Raw genomic sequence first — 14,437 nt, forward strand, 5'->3', positions numbered from 1 at the left:
TTTTTGACAGATCCATCACCACGTATTTTAGGCAACGCATGATCTAATAAGCGATTTTGGTATCGTTGTCTATAATCTCCTCAACAACGCCATAGTTTGCTATCTTGTATAATTACAGTAAGTCAACCTTATTGCTTGTTAGTATTGACACAGATTTGCTGTCTAAGCGATCAATTTTTTGAATATATTTGGTAGTAATCACAAAGAAATTTGGCATATCTGTTTGCTTCGCTCAAATTTCGTTCAGGTTTCCAAATTTTGCTCAGGTTTCGATGGATGGATTTGGGCGCATGCTATATCTGAAACTAATATGGAAGTTAGAATTATGTATAGTCGTAAACCCAAAAAAATTGACAGTCCATAATTTACCTGTCGCTGGATATTGAACTTTTATTAAAACATGCTGAACAAGTATTTGCATTAGTAAGTAGTACTGAAGCAATCATTAAAATAATGCTTTTACCCCTGAAGTTGCCGGAGTCTGAAAGAGTTATTCTCAAGGCATAAAAAACAAGCTTGATTCGATGTACAAGACGACAAAATTTGTTTGGAACAAAAACTAGCCAGGAAAGTAAGGCATAGCAAAGTGAGAGTGGAATTAAAAAGCCACATCGAGCCTTTAAAACCGTCAATCACAGTAATAAAGCAGCTCACGTTAAAGTATCGGTTGGCACTTTGTGTTTAATAATTCACAGCATTAACATTTTTAGCTATCTGAGGTCGTGATTCATAAATCGGATAATAAAGGTGTGTCTAAGTTATTGGATACTGAATACGTTAATGATGTAATTGAGTTTATTAACCCCACGGTCAATAGCAATTCTGTGAAGTTTCCGCTCTTCACGCAATATTTACATCTTAAAAAATGTTTCAATAAAATCTATCTATAGCTGTCATGATTATTGTTCATACTTTCCACATGCTGTATGTGATCTGCCACATTTTTCACAAGATAGGAATGATAATGTCATCCTTCTCTGTCCGCGGTAAAATGTGCAGGGACTAATAATGTTTTCATTGACGACTGACCAGACAATTTTGATTTTGTGTTGCCAGGTAAAAAATTTCAAAACCATTCAAAATCTTTGCAAGCTAGTGCAGTGGCATTATGCGTACTTAAACTACTAATATTCAATTATTTTGGTTTAATAATTTAAAGTTTTTGGAAAGAGCCTTAATTATAACAACCGTCGAATTTTATAACTTTAATTAGACTTACAAACAAAATCAGTTATGATACCAATTTTCTGATCGTCCAATTCTACACCGAGTTTGCTGATCGATCTAACATGTTTGGCAGTTGTAAAATATCGGCATAATTTTAGTATATATGGAGTCATTCTTCTATTGCCAGCTTCGTTGTGAATGTTATGGTAGGTGTATCAGATGATGTATACTTAATTTCTAACGGATAAGGAAGAGTACATGTTCAACTTAATCCTAGTATTTTTAAAAAATAACAATAAAAACCATCAGTTCATGGAATTAAAATATGAGAGTAAAAAAGAAAAGAAAGAGAGAGCTTACGCCGGCTCGAAACAAAAGTTTGATGTCTAAAATATAAGGCTGACCGGATGCCATAATTAATATTTTCCCAATCAAGAATTAATTTAGTAAAATCGTGGTATACACTTTTAAGTAGATCTACATTTTTCTCTAACTATAGTCTTTGCTAATTCGGACTAGATTAGTCAAATGGTTTAAATTTTTCAGAAACATTATCAAAACATAAAGTAAAAAAGCAAAAACAAAAATAACCATAGTAACACCGATTTTATAAATATTGGTTATTTCTAGCCGTCAAGAAGAATGTAAGAATATGTTATCTGACATAACCTTCTAGAAAAGCATCCCGTTGGATTTAAATTTTTGACAAACATTTTTTGTATTAAATGCATGTATATACATGTTCTATTGACGAGAATTAAGTCTTCATACACTTTTATAGAACTTTGCATGAAGTGATATGGCGGTTTAAAGCTTTACTGGATCTAAAAAACAAATAAAGAACAAATTTTCGATAAAAAACGCCCCGCGTCAATGCCACTTTTTTTTTTTTTTTTTTTTTTTTTTTTTTGAAAAATGCATTATACCCCTATATGTACATAGTAGCCCTTGGTACGGGATTCCAATCAGATATAAACACACCATTAATTTTCCAATTATTAAGTACTTTCTAACCTTTCTTTTCGTTAAAATGAAGTTTATCACTGTTGTTACAGTATTATTTGCTGTTGTAGCCGGTGTTTCACCTACTCAAGGTTATAGATGCCTTCCCCTTGGCGAAGATTGCTCAAGAAAGCTAGTTTGTTGTCCTGGCTCTACCTGTTCCGAATCAAAGGAATGTGTCAAAGTCAGAAAGCCCTTTTGAGAATTTTAACATTTACGTTATCATAAACCGATGTCTAGCGATAAATTAAATCGCTATCTGTATAACCAGACTGAATTTATTAAATAAAAACTTGTGATTTTATCCCTGAAAATGATTTTCTCTATAATCTATAAATCTATAAATAACAATCTGGCAATGAAATAGGATTGTTATGATTCTATTGATTGTTGTATCTGCATTGAAGGAGATTATTGTGTTTATCTCCTTTGAAAAACGGATAAATCGATTATAAATTATCTTGTGTAAACCGAAAACATGGTTTATTTATTAATTAATGGGAATTTTCAAGAACAGTACATTTAGTTATTAAGGTAGAACGATATTCATATTTTCATGTAATAAAGCACTACGATGAGGAAGATACAGATGTTGTCGGTGTCGGGGATGGTCTCTGCCATGTACTGACACGGCCTCTTTTATCTGTAGTCACAACGACATCTTCTCTAAAATACACACCTACACAAGGATCTCCATGAATAGTCTTGACCATAGTGGGTTGCAAAAACGCGACTTCGGTCTTTGATTGAACAGGGTGAACCGTTGGTCTCCGATCCTGCATAGTTGCTAAAATACTGGAGGGGGGTGGGGCGTTAACAGATGATACAGATGTACCACGATTTCTACTTCCAGGTTTCTACAAACAGTCCCTCATTTAGCGTCATACAAACACATATATATCAATTCTTACCGTTTTAGGCCTATGCAAGGCATTTACAGAGAAGTCCCATAAAATTAATTTTGCATCCTCTCCTACACTTGCAAATCTATATACTTTTTCGTCACATCTCCAAGGATCAAATGCTACACCTGTTACCTATTATAGCACCATTAAAAACTTTATCTGACGAAGAATGGCATAATTAATCTTACCCAAGAATGATGCCCTTGGCATCTTGCTATGATCCGCTGTTCCCTAAAAGCCCAAATAGTAACGAGATCATCTTGGCCACCTGTCTGTAAATAAATAAATGTCAGCTGATTAGAATATTTTTAAATCGAATATTTGCTTACTAGGACATATCTCCCATCAGGACTCCATGCAACACAAAACAATGCACCGTAGTACGCTTCATATATATCGTGTATACTGAGCACGATTAGCTTTGTTTCTGATCAAAAATGTTAACTTCTAACTTACGTTTCATGCAGAAAATTTACTATGCGTAGTAATCCATCATGTCCTACTATTGCGACGTGCTGACAATCAGGTGAGAAGGCGAACGCTATGTGATACAGAAATTAGTTACTGATGTAATAATAGCAAAAAAAAAAGAAGCTTTTATTTTTGACAAGTTGTTGAGCTTAATTGTACCTGTGATTGATTGGTTGGATAGCTTCCAATGTGAAACTGGGTTACACTTTGATGAATTCTTTGGGGATGGCTTAGATATTTTAAACCTAAGATGAATTAGTAAATGTATGTGCTTTTTGTACACTAAACTGGACTTTTCTTTTTCTTACATGTGTTTTTCATCATAATGAATTGGTGGTTTTGATAGAGTGGGTCTGTGTCCATCACCAGGATGGAATACTTCATCCTCCTTTTCCTTATCAAATAACATCATCGTACCATCTTGAAAAGCAGCCATAAATAAGTTTTCATAGCCTTGTAGCCATTTAATCATTGTAATCGGAGAAGAATTCATCACGCCCTAAAAAAATACATAACGAGTATCAATAAATGAATGGGTTTGGGCAATAAACAAAGTAGGTACGTACACCCTTATTAATTCTTCCGTATTTATTACATAATGGATCAAACCAAACAATATCCCCAGATGTAAACCCAATAATAATATCTAAGTGATCTGCGCCACGCGTCAGTACGTTTACATCGTGCGACGTTGGACATGCTCCAGCAAATACAATGCGTGAGAGAGGTTCCTATTACAGGGACGGGATAATTTTTTGGGTGAGAAAATTCCAGATAATTACCTCGTCTTTTTAAATATACGAACCTTTGGATGACCAGCCGCATCTACCCACACAAAACTCGTTCCACAGTTATAAAATAAATTTGTATCCTCACTTGTTCTGGCCATTAAAATCTTAGCTAGTTGATCATTTGTTATAATTCTTTGTACAAAACTCGAATTTGTCTTTGTAATGCTAGTCTTTGGTTTTCTCGGGTGTCTGCCTATTGTGTGATTTCTTGCTAAAAACGATAGGGTGGATGTAGGTGTAGGGCTAGCACTACCTGGCGAAACCGCATTATGAGGAGGAGTCAACGTATCACTTTGTGGTATTGCTATCTGTTCTTCTGGAATAGAGTGTGACAAAGGAGTACCAATATTGTTCTTATGACTTGAAGAAGAACTTGAAAGTGATGGGGTTCGAAAAACATGTTCCTCATCAGAGTCTGTATTGGAAGTGGAAGGGGTGTGGCCATTGCCAAACATCCGTCTGAAACTACGAGCTCCAGGCTGTGGTTCATAACGCTGCAAATTATTCGAGATCGCTTCTTTATATTTTATGGACACTAAAGTGGCGGTGGTTCCAACTGAATATAAGGGTTGCATTGAATTGACAAAGATGGAATGTCCAAGTGTATATGTTCCTTCGGGTGCATTGAAATGTCGACAATCATGCTCAGGTGTTGTAGGTGGGTAAGATGGAAGTACTAAGTTGTTTTGAGCATTGCCATCCCCAGTAGAATGTCTTCGAGTAAGAAAGCCGCTAACGCCGTGTGAGGTCGACTGTAAAAAAAATATCATTGTTAGTAAATTAAGAGCTTACAAGCTTTTGTAAGTGAAAACTATGCTCCTCTTCCCACTCAAAAGCCCACCTCCCCTAATATTTATCAATGTATATTTACAGTGTCGACCATAAGAGATATTTAGATTTCTACTCGGTTGTTAAAGGGTAATAAAGAAAGAAGAAAGAAAAAATAGGGTTACAATTCGATTTCTTTTTTCTTAAAGTGGTCTCGCTTGATAAGGAAATAAATTTAAGTTACTAATTTAGGATTAGGACGATTGTTCCTGATCTTTTTCTTGAATCATGTCATTTTTGCTGTGTTTCACTTCAAATTCAGACAATGCATTTGCTGTTTCAGCAGAAATAATAATTTCTTCTGTCTCTTAAAAGAGAGCTTCTTAGTAGCATACCAGCATAGCACGTTTCGTATTCAACAAAATAAAAACTATGGGCTTTTGCAACGGTAGCAGTGCCACGTTTTTTTAAGCATTTGATTGAATTGAGTCATGGTTTAGTCACTGGTTTTATTTATCCTTACCTATTTATCTTATCTTGAGAGATCAACTTATTATTTCATTCACGGCCGAGGAATGTTGAATGATTCCTATTTCGCTTTCAGTTTCTATTTTATTTCTATTTTGTGAGAACTGCCGTGTTACCTTTTTCAGCATAGTAGTTCATAAGCATCACATTGGAAATAAGTTATAAAATTACTATACTTTTCAATCATTTTATTTATTCGTTGATCGATAATTATAAAGTAGGATATATAGACTAGATTTTTAAACAAAGTCTAATAAGATTATGGATGTCCGATGGAAGGTAACAGACTTTTTGTATGATCAGGATGTGCAATTGTATTCGAAGGAGAAGGTTCTATCACTGGAGCTGATGTGGCCAACCTACACAGTTGCTTCAATTGCTGTGATATGATATCTTTCGTCACTGGCTTGCTCAAAATGCTATCGAATGCATCAGCCAATTGTACATTACGTTCATACGCTGTCACTGCAACAATGGGTGTATTCATGTTGATATTGTTTGTGGACTTGATCATTCTAGCAGCGGTTTCTCCATCAACTAAAAGAAAGGGGGGAGATTAATAATGTGCATTTCTTTATGAAGATAAAAAAACATTTACCGATAGGCATTCGAATATCCATGAAAATGATATCATATCGAACATCACTCATTGCAGATCGAATTGCTTGTGCTCCATTTCGAACAATTACACATTGACAATGCAACATTTGCAAAATAGTCTCGATAATTTTACAACTAATCGGGTTATCATCAGCAACGAGACAAGCTATAGGTTTTATACGGTTTCCCGATGAGTCCGTGCGTGCATGGTCAGAAAAGCTATTCAGTGATGACTTTCGCTCGGGCTTACCCAAGGGTGATACTGTGGTTTTGTTTAAGCCAAAATATTCAGTTCCCCCGGATGTTGATGCTGTTGGACGTACATCATCGTGGTAGTTAGGGCGATGGTAAGGAAAATCACTAGGGCTATGGCGATGATGATGTAATGGTGTAGTTACAGAAGAGCTTGCTTGTGATGAATTATTACATACCGAAGCAACAGCAGCAGCGGCTTTCACAGGATCGATTGATGGTGTAGATAAAGATCTTGCACGATGTGGTGTGCTATCACGAGATGAAGATGGCGAAGATATATCAGACATTTTGGTTGGAATATGTGGTAAAGTTGAATCAACAGGTCTACGACCTACAGGAGGTGATACCATATGCAGTTTAGAAGACACAGAAGGAGACATTGAAAGCGGGGTTCCAGATGTTGAAGACGATGGTGAATGGCTATAGTTACTTCCAGTGGGTGTACATTGTCCCGAATTCTCATGAGATAAATTGCTTTTTTTTGTAGATATCAAGGGGAACTTTCGATGAATTAGTTTTCCAGGTGGACTTGCGTCACTTAAAGCTGTTGCTGAAATGCTGTCATGTCTAATCTTTCGAATCATATCTTCATTGGCTTTTTCAAGTACAGGCAAGTTTTTATAGGTGAATGTTCCAAAATCTGTATTATCTGAATCTTCCTCTACTTCGTCTTGTTTATAATCATTTGCAGGGGCCTTGCCAAGCGATTTACGTTTATTAGATACAGGAGGTAAATTTTCTGGATTTTGCTCACGAATAATCGCTTTTGCACGTTCGACTTGGGCCTTTGCTGATTCGTCTAAAGTCCCAGGCGTCTTCATTTCTTCAGGTGCATTTTGCATCGTAGCACCACGAGCATCAAAATAATCAGTATCTTCCATTCCAGAGGGTTGAGGAATAAAAGATGGCGATTCCTTTAACAGCGTATCCCAATTAATACTTTTGAAGAATGGATGTCTTTTAACTTCTTCTGCCCCATTATATCCTAAACGTTTCTCGGGGTCTACTGTCATAAGCCTTTCCATAAAATCCCGGGCTTCAGGGGATATTTGAACCACGTCTTCGTGCCAATCAATACGCCGAGACAATATATTTTCGAATACTTTATCAGGTGTATCAGCATGGAAAGGGGGGATACCATACAGAAATTCATAGCAAATCACGCCAAGTGCCCACTATAAAAATAATAAATTTTTTAGTTGATGTAAGTATTTATTAATGCCACGTTTTGTACTTACCCAATCTACCATCGAATCCTGACCAGTTCCTAAAATACTTTCGGGAGCTAAGTAATCAGGTGTTCCTACAGCTTGACGAGGCGATGGATCGTCTTTGGCTCCCCTATCTGTTTTGGAGATACTCGTCGATGTTATACCGGACGATAATGACTCGGATAATGCTGAGGACAAGTGTCGACGATGATTATGATCATGATTGCGACTTTCAGGGGAAGCAGGATTGATTACAGCTTCTTCATTGTTTACAGTGCCAGAATATGGTGTAGATGGTGAGCTATGGCCCTGATCAAATAACAAACTAAAGTAAGAATGTCGATAAGCACCTCCGTTAGGTGTGGACGGCACTTCATTAGGAGACTGCGGAGGTGTGCCCGATCTGGAAGGCGCCGGAGAAATAGGCTGAACTCTATCATGATAGGATACTGTGGTTAACTCATCCCTCACACGACGATCCAAAAAACCTATTCTGGATAGACCGAAATCAGTCAACTTCAAATGCCCGTTATGATCAATCAGTAAATTATCGGGTTTAAGATCACTAACGAGTAAAACATGTTAAAACTTTGTTCTTTAACTAAACATATTACTTACCGATGAATAACATTTTTACTTTGCAAATATTCTAGACCGAGCGTGACTTCAGCAAGGTAGTTTCGAGTCCAGTCTTCAGGTAAACTCCCAATAACCTTGATCAACGCCGAACAATCGCCACCATTTAGGTATTCCAGAACGAGGTACAAGTAATCTTTAGATTGAAATGTATAATATAATTTGGTGACAAATGGACTATCAGTTTGCGACATCAAAATCATACGTTCAGCCTTGACATTTGTGACCTGATTTTTGGCAATCATGTCAGACTTTTTTAAGAACTTAATAGCATAATAATCTCCTGTAGTACGTTTCTTTGCCAAAAATACCGATCCAAATGCACCTTTACTGATAGGCTTGATGATATCAAAATCTTTAATGCTAGGAAAAGTAGGACGGGAGGCAACAGGAGCATGAAGTGGGGAAGAAGGTGGCTTTCCTAATACACTATTTGGGGTGCGTGAACCAGATGATACATGATCCTTATGAATGCTAGGAGAACCCTTAGGACGAAGGCCAGGCGATCCAATAGGCGTTTCTATTGTCTCCATTTCGACGATGGGCGTGTTTGTAGTATCAGGTGTAATCGACTTCAATTTTCGTGATAACCGAGAAGCGATACCTGTAGAGCGACGTCGCCTCCAAGACTTTATTCGATTAATCAAGCTCTTTCGTGCATGTGTTGGATGTAAATCTTCGTTCCTGCTAACTTTGACATCGACAGGCTGTTGCTCTTCCGTTGTGTTTTCGTTTCCATCATCTGATTTTTTTTCCTCAGAGGAATCAAACACAAACTCTGTCCAATGATCTTCTTGGTTGGTATTCTTTTGAAATTCGGCTCGAATTCGACTATTATAGTCCAATCGATCGCGCATTCGGTTCACAGCATCGACCTTACCTCTGGTCAATTCCTCCACATCTTTTACAAGTGCTGCTAATGCAGGATCATCCGTTGTGGGTGGCCGCCAATACAAAATCTGAACCATTTTATCTTTAGATCGTGGCGACTGTGAATGTTTATCATCCGAATCTGAACCATCAGCCTCAATATTACCTACACCATCCTCTACCGTACCTGGCATAGATATACTTAAGGAAACATCCAAAATTTCTAAAAGATCATTATATAATTCCAGTTCACCCTTTTTGACTTCCAGCGGATGAATGGCTTCCTCTAAGGGTAGATGATCACCGAAAATCGAATCATTATCGTCATCAGATTCTTCTTGCTCCGGAATAGCTTCTTGATCTTCAGAGTTTTCTGATGACAATTCTTCAATCTCCTGTTTTGTGTTTTCAATTCGTTCGTGAATAAGGTGTTTAATTTCCATCAGACTATCGTTGCAACCGTTGACATCCATCTCACTCTGGTGAATTTCTACACAAAGCTCTGAATGTTGTTCGAAGAACGCTGCTACCACCCATCTTTCGCACACACGGCATAGTACAGGCGGTAAAGACATCAAACTGGAAAGTGAAACTGGCACACCTTCTTGATCCGCATCCTCCTCAACCATGGCGTCTTTAATAGCCGGTAGGAATGGTGGGGTGTGAATGGCAGGTTCTGATTTAGACCGATTTCTCATCATAGCACGTTGCTCTTCAGCAGTAACAGGTTCATCTTTTAGTATAAAATCGGGTTGTGTGGGGCTATGGTCTAGCCACCCAGATTTATTATCAGCACGAGGCGTTAGGGACATATCAACGATAGACCAGCGTCGAGGAACAACGGGTTTCATTACCCACATGGTATGGCTGGGTTCGTTGGTGACTCTGTTACACATGAGCATACCTTTTCCTTCCATCTCGATATGTGAGCCTTCAGCACCTATCACGTTAAATCGCACTTCTACAGTGTGGGAATTGTCGGCTAGCAGTTCTTCAGTAGCATTGCTGAATATCTTGCTATCATCAATAGAAAGCAAACGAGTGACACTATGACCAATAACTGATTGTGGGTCCGTACTACATATAAAAGAAATATAAGTTTTGATACGATGATAAAATACTTTATACTAAACTCACCCAACAACATCGAACCAGACAGGGCTTACATAACGTACTGTGGTAGTTCCTAAACTAAGCTCTACAATAATGGTGGAATTCTGGCTTCTTTCAGCTTCCGCCTGAAGTTGTAAGCTACCAAACTGCTCACGATCTTCATCGTCCATTTCTTCAAATATAGGCGATCTCGTATCATGCGAGATCATAGAATCATTATCCAGTCGCGAAGGAAACTTTCTAGGGCTATTAGATATTTCATCAATAGACATGTGTCCATCTTCATCATCGGTTTCATCCATTTTCGAAAGATTGCTGATGGTATCCATATCATCTGTATCGCTGGCGGCAACAGAGGGACCTGTGACAGACCAAAAGCCTCGTTCCGCAGCCCACCATTCCACAACACGGTTTAATGCAGCAATACCTAGTAACAAGCGTACATACCACTCACGACATGGCCATTCAGGATGATCATCCCATCGAGATCCAATGACTTGAATGTTTGCTACGGCCTCTGCACAAGCACCATTTGTTTCAATGATTTCGTCTAACGAAGTATCCATCACATTTTGAGCAACTGTGATCAAATCTTGTAAGGTCAATATAAATGGAGTAGGTAAATAAGAATCTTCCGAAATAAAGGCAACCATTGTATGTTGTTGTTCGCTGTCGTCCGGTACAACGACAGCAGCCGCTATAGGTGAGGGTGAGCCGGTGTGGTGTTTGTGATTGGGCGATAAAAACTCGTTTTCATCCATAGCTGATGATAACGTACGTTTATGAGGTAGACTATTCATGCTGGAAGAGTTTGAATGTGCTTTGCCGTTTGGTGGAGATGGTGTTTCGTCTATTTCAAGTACCCTGGGCAGCGGATGAGTGTATGTGTTCTCGTCTTCTTCTTCCTCTTCTGTATCCAGACTTCCTACTGAATGCATACCCTCTTCTAAAATGGCATCCATATCTTCCACATATTGTAATCCTCTTTCGACATATTCATTTAATCCATCAATGATTTGTCTTAGTTCTGCATTGCATGCTTCTTTAGCAAACTGCAGCCTTGATTTGATCGAGTGTTGAATACGTATAGTTGAATTTGTGTCCGTTTCATCAGATTGTGAACCAAATATATGACTTAACTGGCCAAAGGTACCCATACGGTTCCCAGGATTATAAAATCGATAACCAACACGTTTAGCAAGACTCTTTTGAGTAATTGGGTTTCTGGGTACTTTTGTAAGTTGAGTCAAGGTCGATGGGCTATCAGGAAGGGATGAATGCTCACTAGTATCATGTTGCATGGAAATGGGTGATATGCTGTCCATGTCCATACTATCTTTTGTGGTGGACCATCGTCTACTAGCGGGTGCTGTTGTGTCGACTAAGAAGGGCTTTATTTTTCCTTCCAGTGGATGTTGCAAATCATGTAAATCCAACGAGAGATTCAATGAGTTTTTATTCAAATGATGTTGATTTTCTTCCTCTGCTGGAGGAGGCATGGAGATGAGTGAAGGGGTGTGAGATTTTTTGGGTAACTGAAATCCTCCCGACATTCTCTTTGTCGGCTTGTGATGCTTCTCTTCGTTATGTTTGAAATGGCTCAAGACGGGCATATTTTTTAGTTTGTTGAGTGGATTGTGATGAGATTCGTCATGCTTATGGTTAGAATAATGTTCGGCGCCAATTTTGACAGTGTTCCACCAATTAGACAGAACACGATTTACGACCGAGTCTGATTTACCACTAGCATTCGTTGTCGTCGAAGTGGAAGGTGATGGTTTAGGCTCCTCTTGACGACGCACTGCTTCTGATGCTGTTGTTTCCATATCATGTTGTGTAGAGGATCTTCTTCGGATTTCTCTTGCCTTGATTATCTTGTATTCTTCTAACCAATCTACCCAAGGCACATTATTTACCATCTTTTGATCTGATTCATCTTTACGTTCATCCGCGGTTGTGACCATAATGGTGGGCATATGGCAATCATCTTGAGGATATCGGCGTAAAGTCTGTGCCGAGAAACGTCTTGTTGGGACGCTACTGGAGCTTCCTGCACTATTACTTCGTCTATGTATATTCTGAAACTTTTCTTCCATTCCATCCACTTTCAGACTGCACCAACGTTTTACTTTGGCTGATCTTGACATGAACAATTTCTTTGCATAGTCTTCGTCGGACCCTGAATTTGAATAATGGGCACCGTACAATGAAGATGATGTTAATAAAGGTTTACTATGTTGAGAAGCATCTGTTTTTCCATATAATGCAGCGGCTAGATGTTAAATAAATGTCTGTCAGTGTATACCACTCGGTAAAAAGAAATCGAAAAAAAACTTACAAGAAGCAGTACTTCTAACGGGTTTATTACTGAAGTAATCGCCATAATGATCATCAGTATGCCAACTTGACATATCAGGCACAGAAGTGCGAGAGAGACAAGTGGGGGAAAAGTCTTTACGATTGGGTTTGGTCTCATTTAATAGCATGGCAGGGTATACAGGACTTGCGCCCTCATGCGAAGAGATGTCAAATCCGTGCGATTGCTCATCAGATGCTACACTTCCTGAATCCAAATTCATTTCAATTACATCTTTATCAGCTTCATTAGGTCGGCCATCGATGTTTGGTAAAGAGCGACGATCTCTCATGGGTTTACGTTTACTCGAAAGCTGCTTTCTTAATAGCGATTGGATCGAGTGTTTGACGGGTGCACCCTCAGGTGTATGACTGGGTTCCTCACTGGGATCTATCGAAGAAAACGGATGTTGCTGTTGCATGAGATCAGCAGGAGGTGTTTCCAAGATGGGATTAGGTGAATTGCCACTGATGATATCGGCTAGTTCTGAACTAGGAATATTTCGAAGCATGCTCATGGATGAACGACGTCTTGATTTGTGTGTGGGTGCATAAGGTGTGTGTGGTGTCGAGGTAGATGATTGAGCGTGTGCGACTAATGGTGATGCGGATGCAGAACGAGGACCATTACTGCTTGTGCTTTTGTGCCGGTCTGTTACAAATAAAATAAAAACATTAATCAAAATATAGTGTTTTGTATAACATATACTTACGAGGAGATGATACTGGGGAATAAATTTCTTCGCTAGCTAAACTTGAATCAGTAATGATGGAAGACGCCGAAGTCTTTCTTTCATGAGCAGATGATCTTCTGAAGGATAAGTCTTCGGTGTCATCTTGTATCCTTTCTGTGGTTGAAGAGGACGCGGATAAAGGAGCAGCGCTGTCAACCGAGTTTTCACGTCTAGGCGAATGGTATTGAAATTGTCTATCTTCACGTAATTTAGATAATGAGCCGGATTTTAAAGAGGTATCGTCAATTGATTTGGGTAATACGAGAGGTGGTATCTTTGACTGAGGCTGGGTTAACGGAGTTGAAGGAGTGGAATCATACGGTGTCATACAAGAAGAACCATCGATCCAGCTTGCTCGTTTGGACCTAACCATATATTTACCTCCACTACCTGCTGGAGGAGAGGAATATCTCGGGTTGGATAATGGTAAAGGCGGAGGAGGAGAACGATGATACATATCGTCGCTGCCTGGACTGCTACTGTTGTAGTCTATGTCGAATAAAAATGATTTTCTGTGTGATAAATCTCCTCCTGATATGGAACCGGTGGGTGAAGTAGGATAATTTTCAAGGACTTCATTATGGTCATCCACTGAAGAAATAGACGATTTACTTGTACGTCTCTTTAAAATGAGTGTTTGCGGAATCGGTACACTTCGTAACTTTGCACAAGAAGAAGAGGCTGAGGGAGTGATTTCTGCTGATGTGGCATCGGTTCTTCTTTCTGAAGATTGCAACAAATCTGGTATATTTTCTTCAAACGCTTTATGCTTTTTTTCAGTCATTGAGGTGTTATATGAAAGAAAGGAAAAATCAACTTTTCCCAACACGTCACACCATTTTATTTTTATTTACATTTCAGCGATTTTACAGCGATCTTACTGTGGTTACTACTTTACCATTCGGCTCCGCTGCGAAGGTCTCGCCCTCTTTCTCCAAAGCTTATAATAGGATGTACTGGTGATACACCCCTTTTGGAAAAAAGTAAAAGTAACCATAGTAAATTTAGGGATTGATATGTACGATATCAAT

The 14,437-nt window shown here is 38.6% G+C and overlaps 3 protein-coding genes across 3 annotated transcripts; all 3 read right to left on the reverse strand.

The window, feature by feature from the left end:
• Positions 1–2,625: 2,625 nt before the first annotated feature.
• Positions 2,626–4,372, reverse strand: EV154DRAFT_506656 (WD40-repeat-containing domain protein). Its single transcript, XM_051601309.1, has 8 exons — positions 4,112–4,372; positions 3,854–4,044; positions 3,705–3,790; positions 3,531–3,615; positions 3,404–3,479; positions 3,263–3,346; positions 3,081–3,206; positions 2,626–3,026 (listed from the first exon to the last, which is right to left on the reverse strand). The coding sequence occupies exons 2-8, from the start codon at positions 4,036–4,038 to the stop codon at positions 2,739–2,741; spliced, it is 930 nt and encodes a 309-aa protein (XP_051458254.1). The 5' UTR covers positions 4,039–4,044; positions 4,112–4,372; the 3' UTR covers positions 2,626–2,738.
• A 263-nt stretch (positions 4,373–4,635) lies between these two features.
• Positions 4,636–5,088, reverse strand: EV154DRAFT_396253 (uncharacterized protein; the record flags this gene model as incomplete). Its single annotated transcript, XM_051595187.1, has 1 exon — positions 4,636–5,088. A coding segment is annotated over one exon (453 nt), but the record flags the coding sequence as incomplete, so codon positions are not given.
• Positions 5,089–5,795: 707 nt separating this feature from the next.
• Positions 5,796–14,427, reverse strand: EV154DRAFT_207384 (uncharacterized protein). Its single transcript, XM_051594369.1, has 7 exons — positions 13,386–14,427; positions 12,656–13,324; positions 10,342–12,589; positions 8,317–10,281; positions 7,726–8,263; positions 6,231–7,662; positions 5,796–6,169 (listed from the first exon to the last, which is right to left on the reverse strand). The coding sequence occupies exons 1-7, from the start codon at positions 14,188–14,190 to the stop codon at positions 5,892–5,894; spliced, it is 7,935 nt and encodes a 2,644-aa protein (XP_051458256.1). The 5' UTR covers positions 14,191–14,427; the 3' UTR covers positions 5,796–5,891.
• Positions 14,428–14,437: the final 10 nt, after the last annotated feature.

Source organism: Mucor mucedo (genome assembly GCF_025094135.1).
Source record: "Mucor mucedo strain NRRL 3635 chromosome Unknown EV154scaffold_39, whole genome shotgun sequence".
Lineage (NCBI taxonomy): Eukaryota > Fungi > Mucoromycota > Mucoromycetes > Mucorales > Mucoraceae > Mucor > Mucor mucedo.

Excerpts from the sequence above, each read along its gene's own strand:
- EV154DRAFT_506656 (XM_051601309.1), bottom strand. The coding sequence starts at position 4,038 with ATGAATTCTTCTCCGATTACAATGATTAAATGGCTACAAGGCTATGAA. Across the intron at positions 3,616-3,704 it reads ATCCAACCAATCAATCACAG|CGTTCGCCTTCTCACCTGAT; the intron begins GTACAATTAAGC and ends TGTATCACATAG. Across the intron at positions 3,480-3,530 it reads GTAAATTTTCTGCATGAAAC|TATACACGATATATATGAAG; the intron begins GTAAGTTAGAAG and ends AATCGTGCTCAG.
- EV154DRAFT_207384 (XM_051594369.1), bottom strand. The coding sequence starts at position 14,190 with ATGACTGAAAAAAAGCATAAAGCGTTTGAAGAAAATATACCAGATTTG. Across the intron at positions 12,590-12,655 it reads CGTTAGAAGTACTGCTTCTT|CCGCTGCATTATATGGAAAA; the intron begins GTAAGTTTTTTT and ends TTTAACATCTAG. Across the intron at positions 6,170-6,230 it reads GGATATTCGAATGCCTATCG|TTGATGGAGAAACCGCTGCT; the intron begins GTAAATGTTTTT and ends CCTTTCTTTTAG.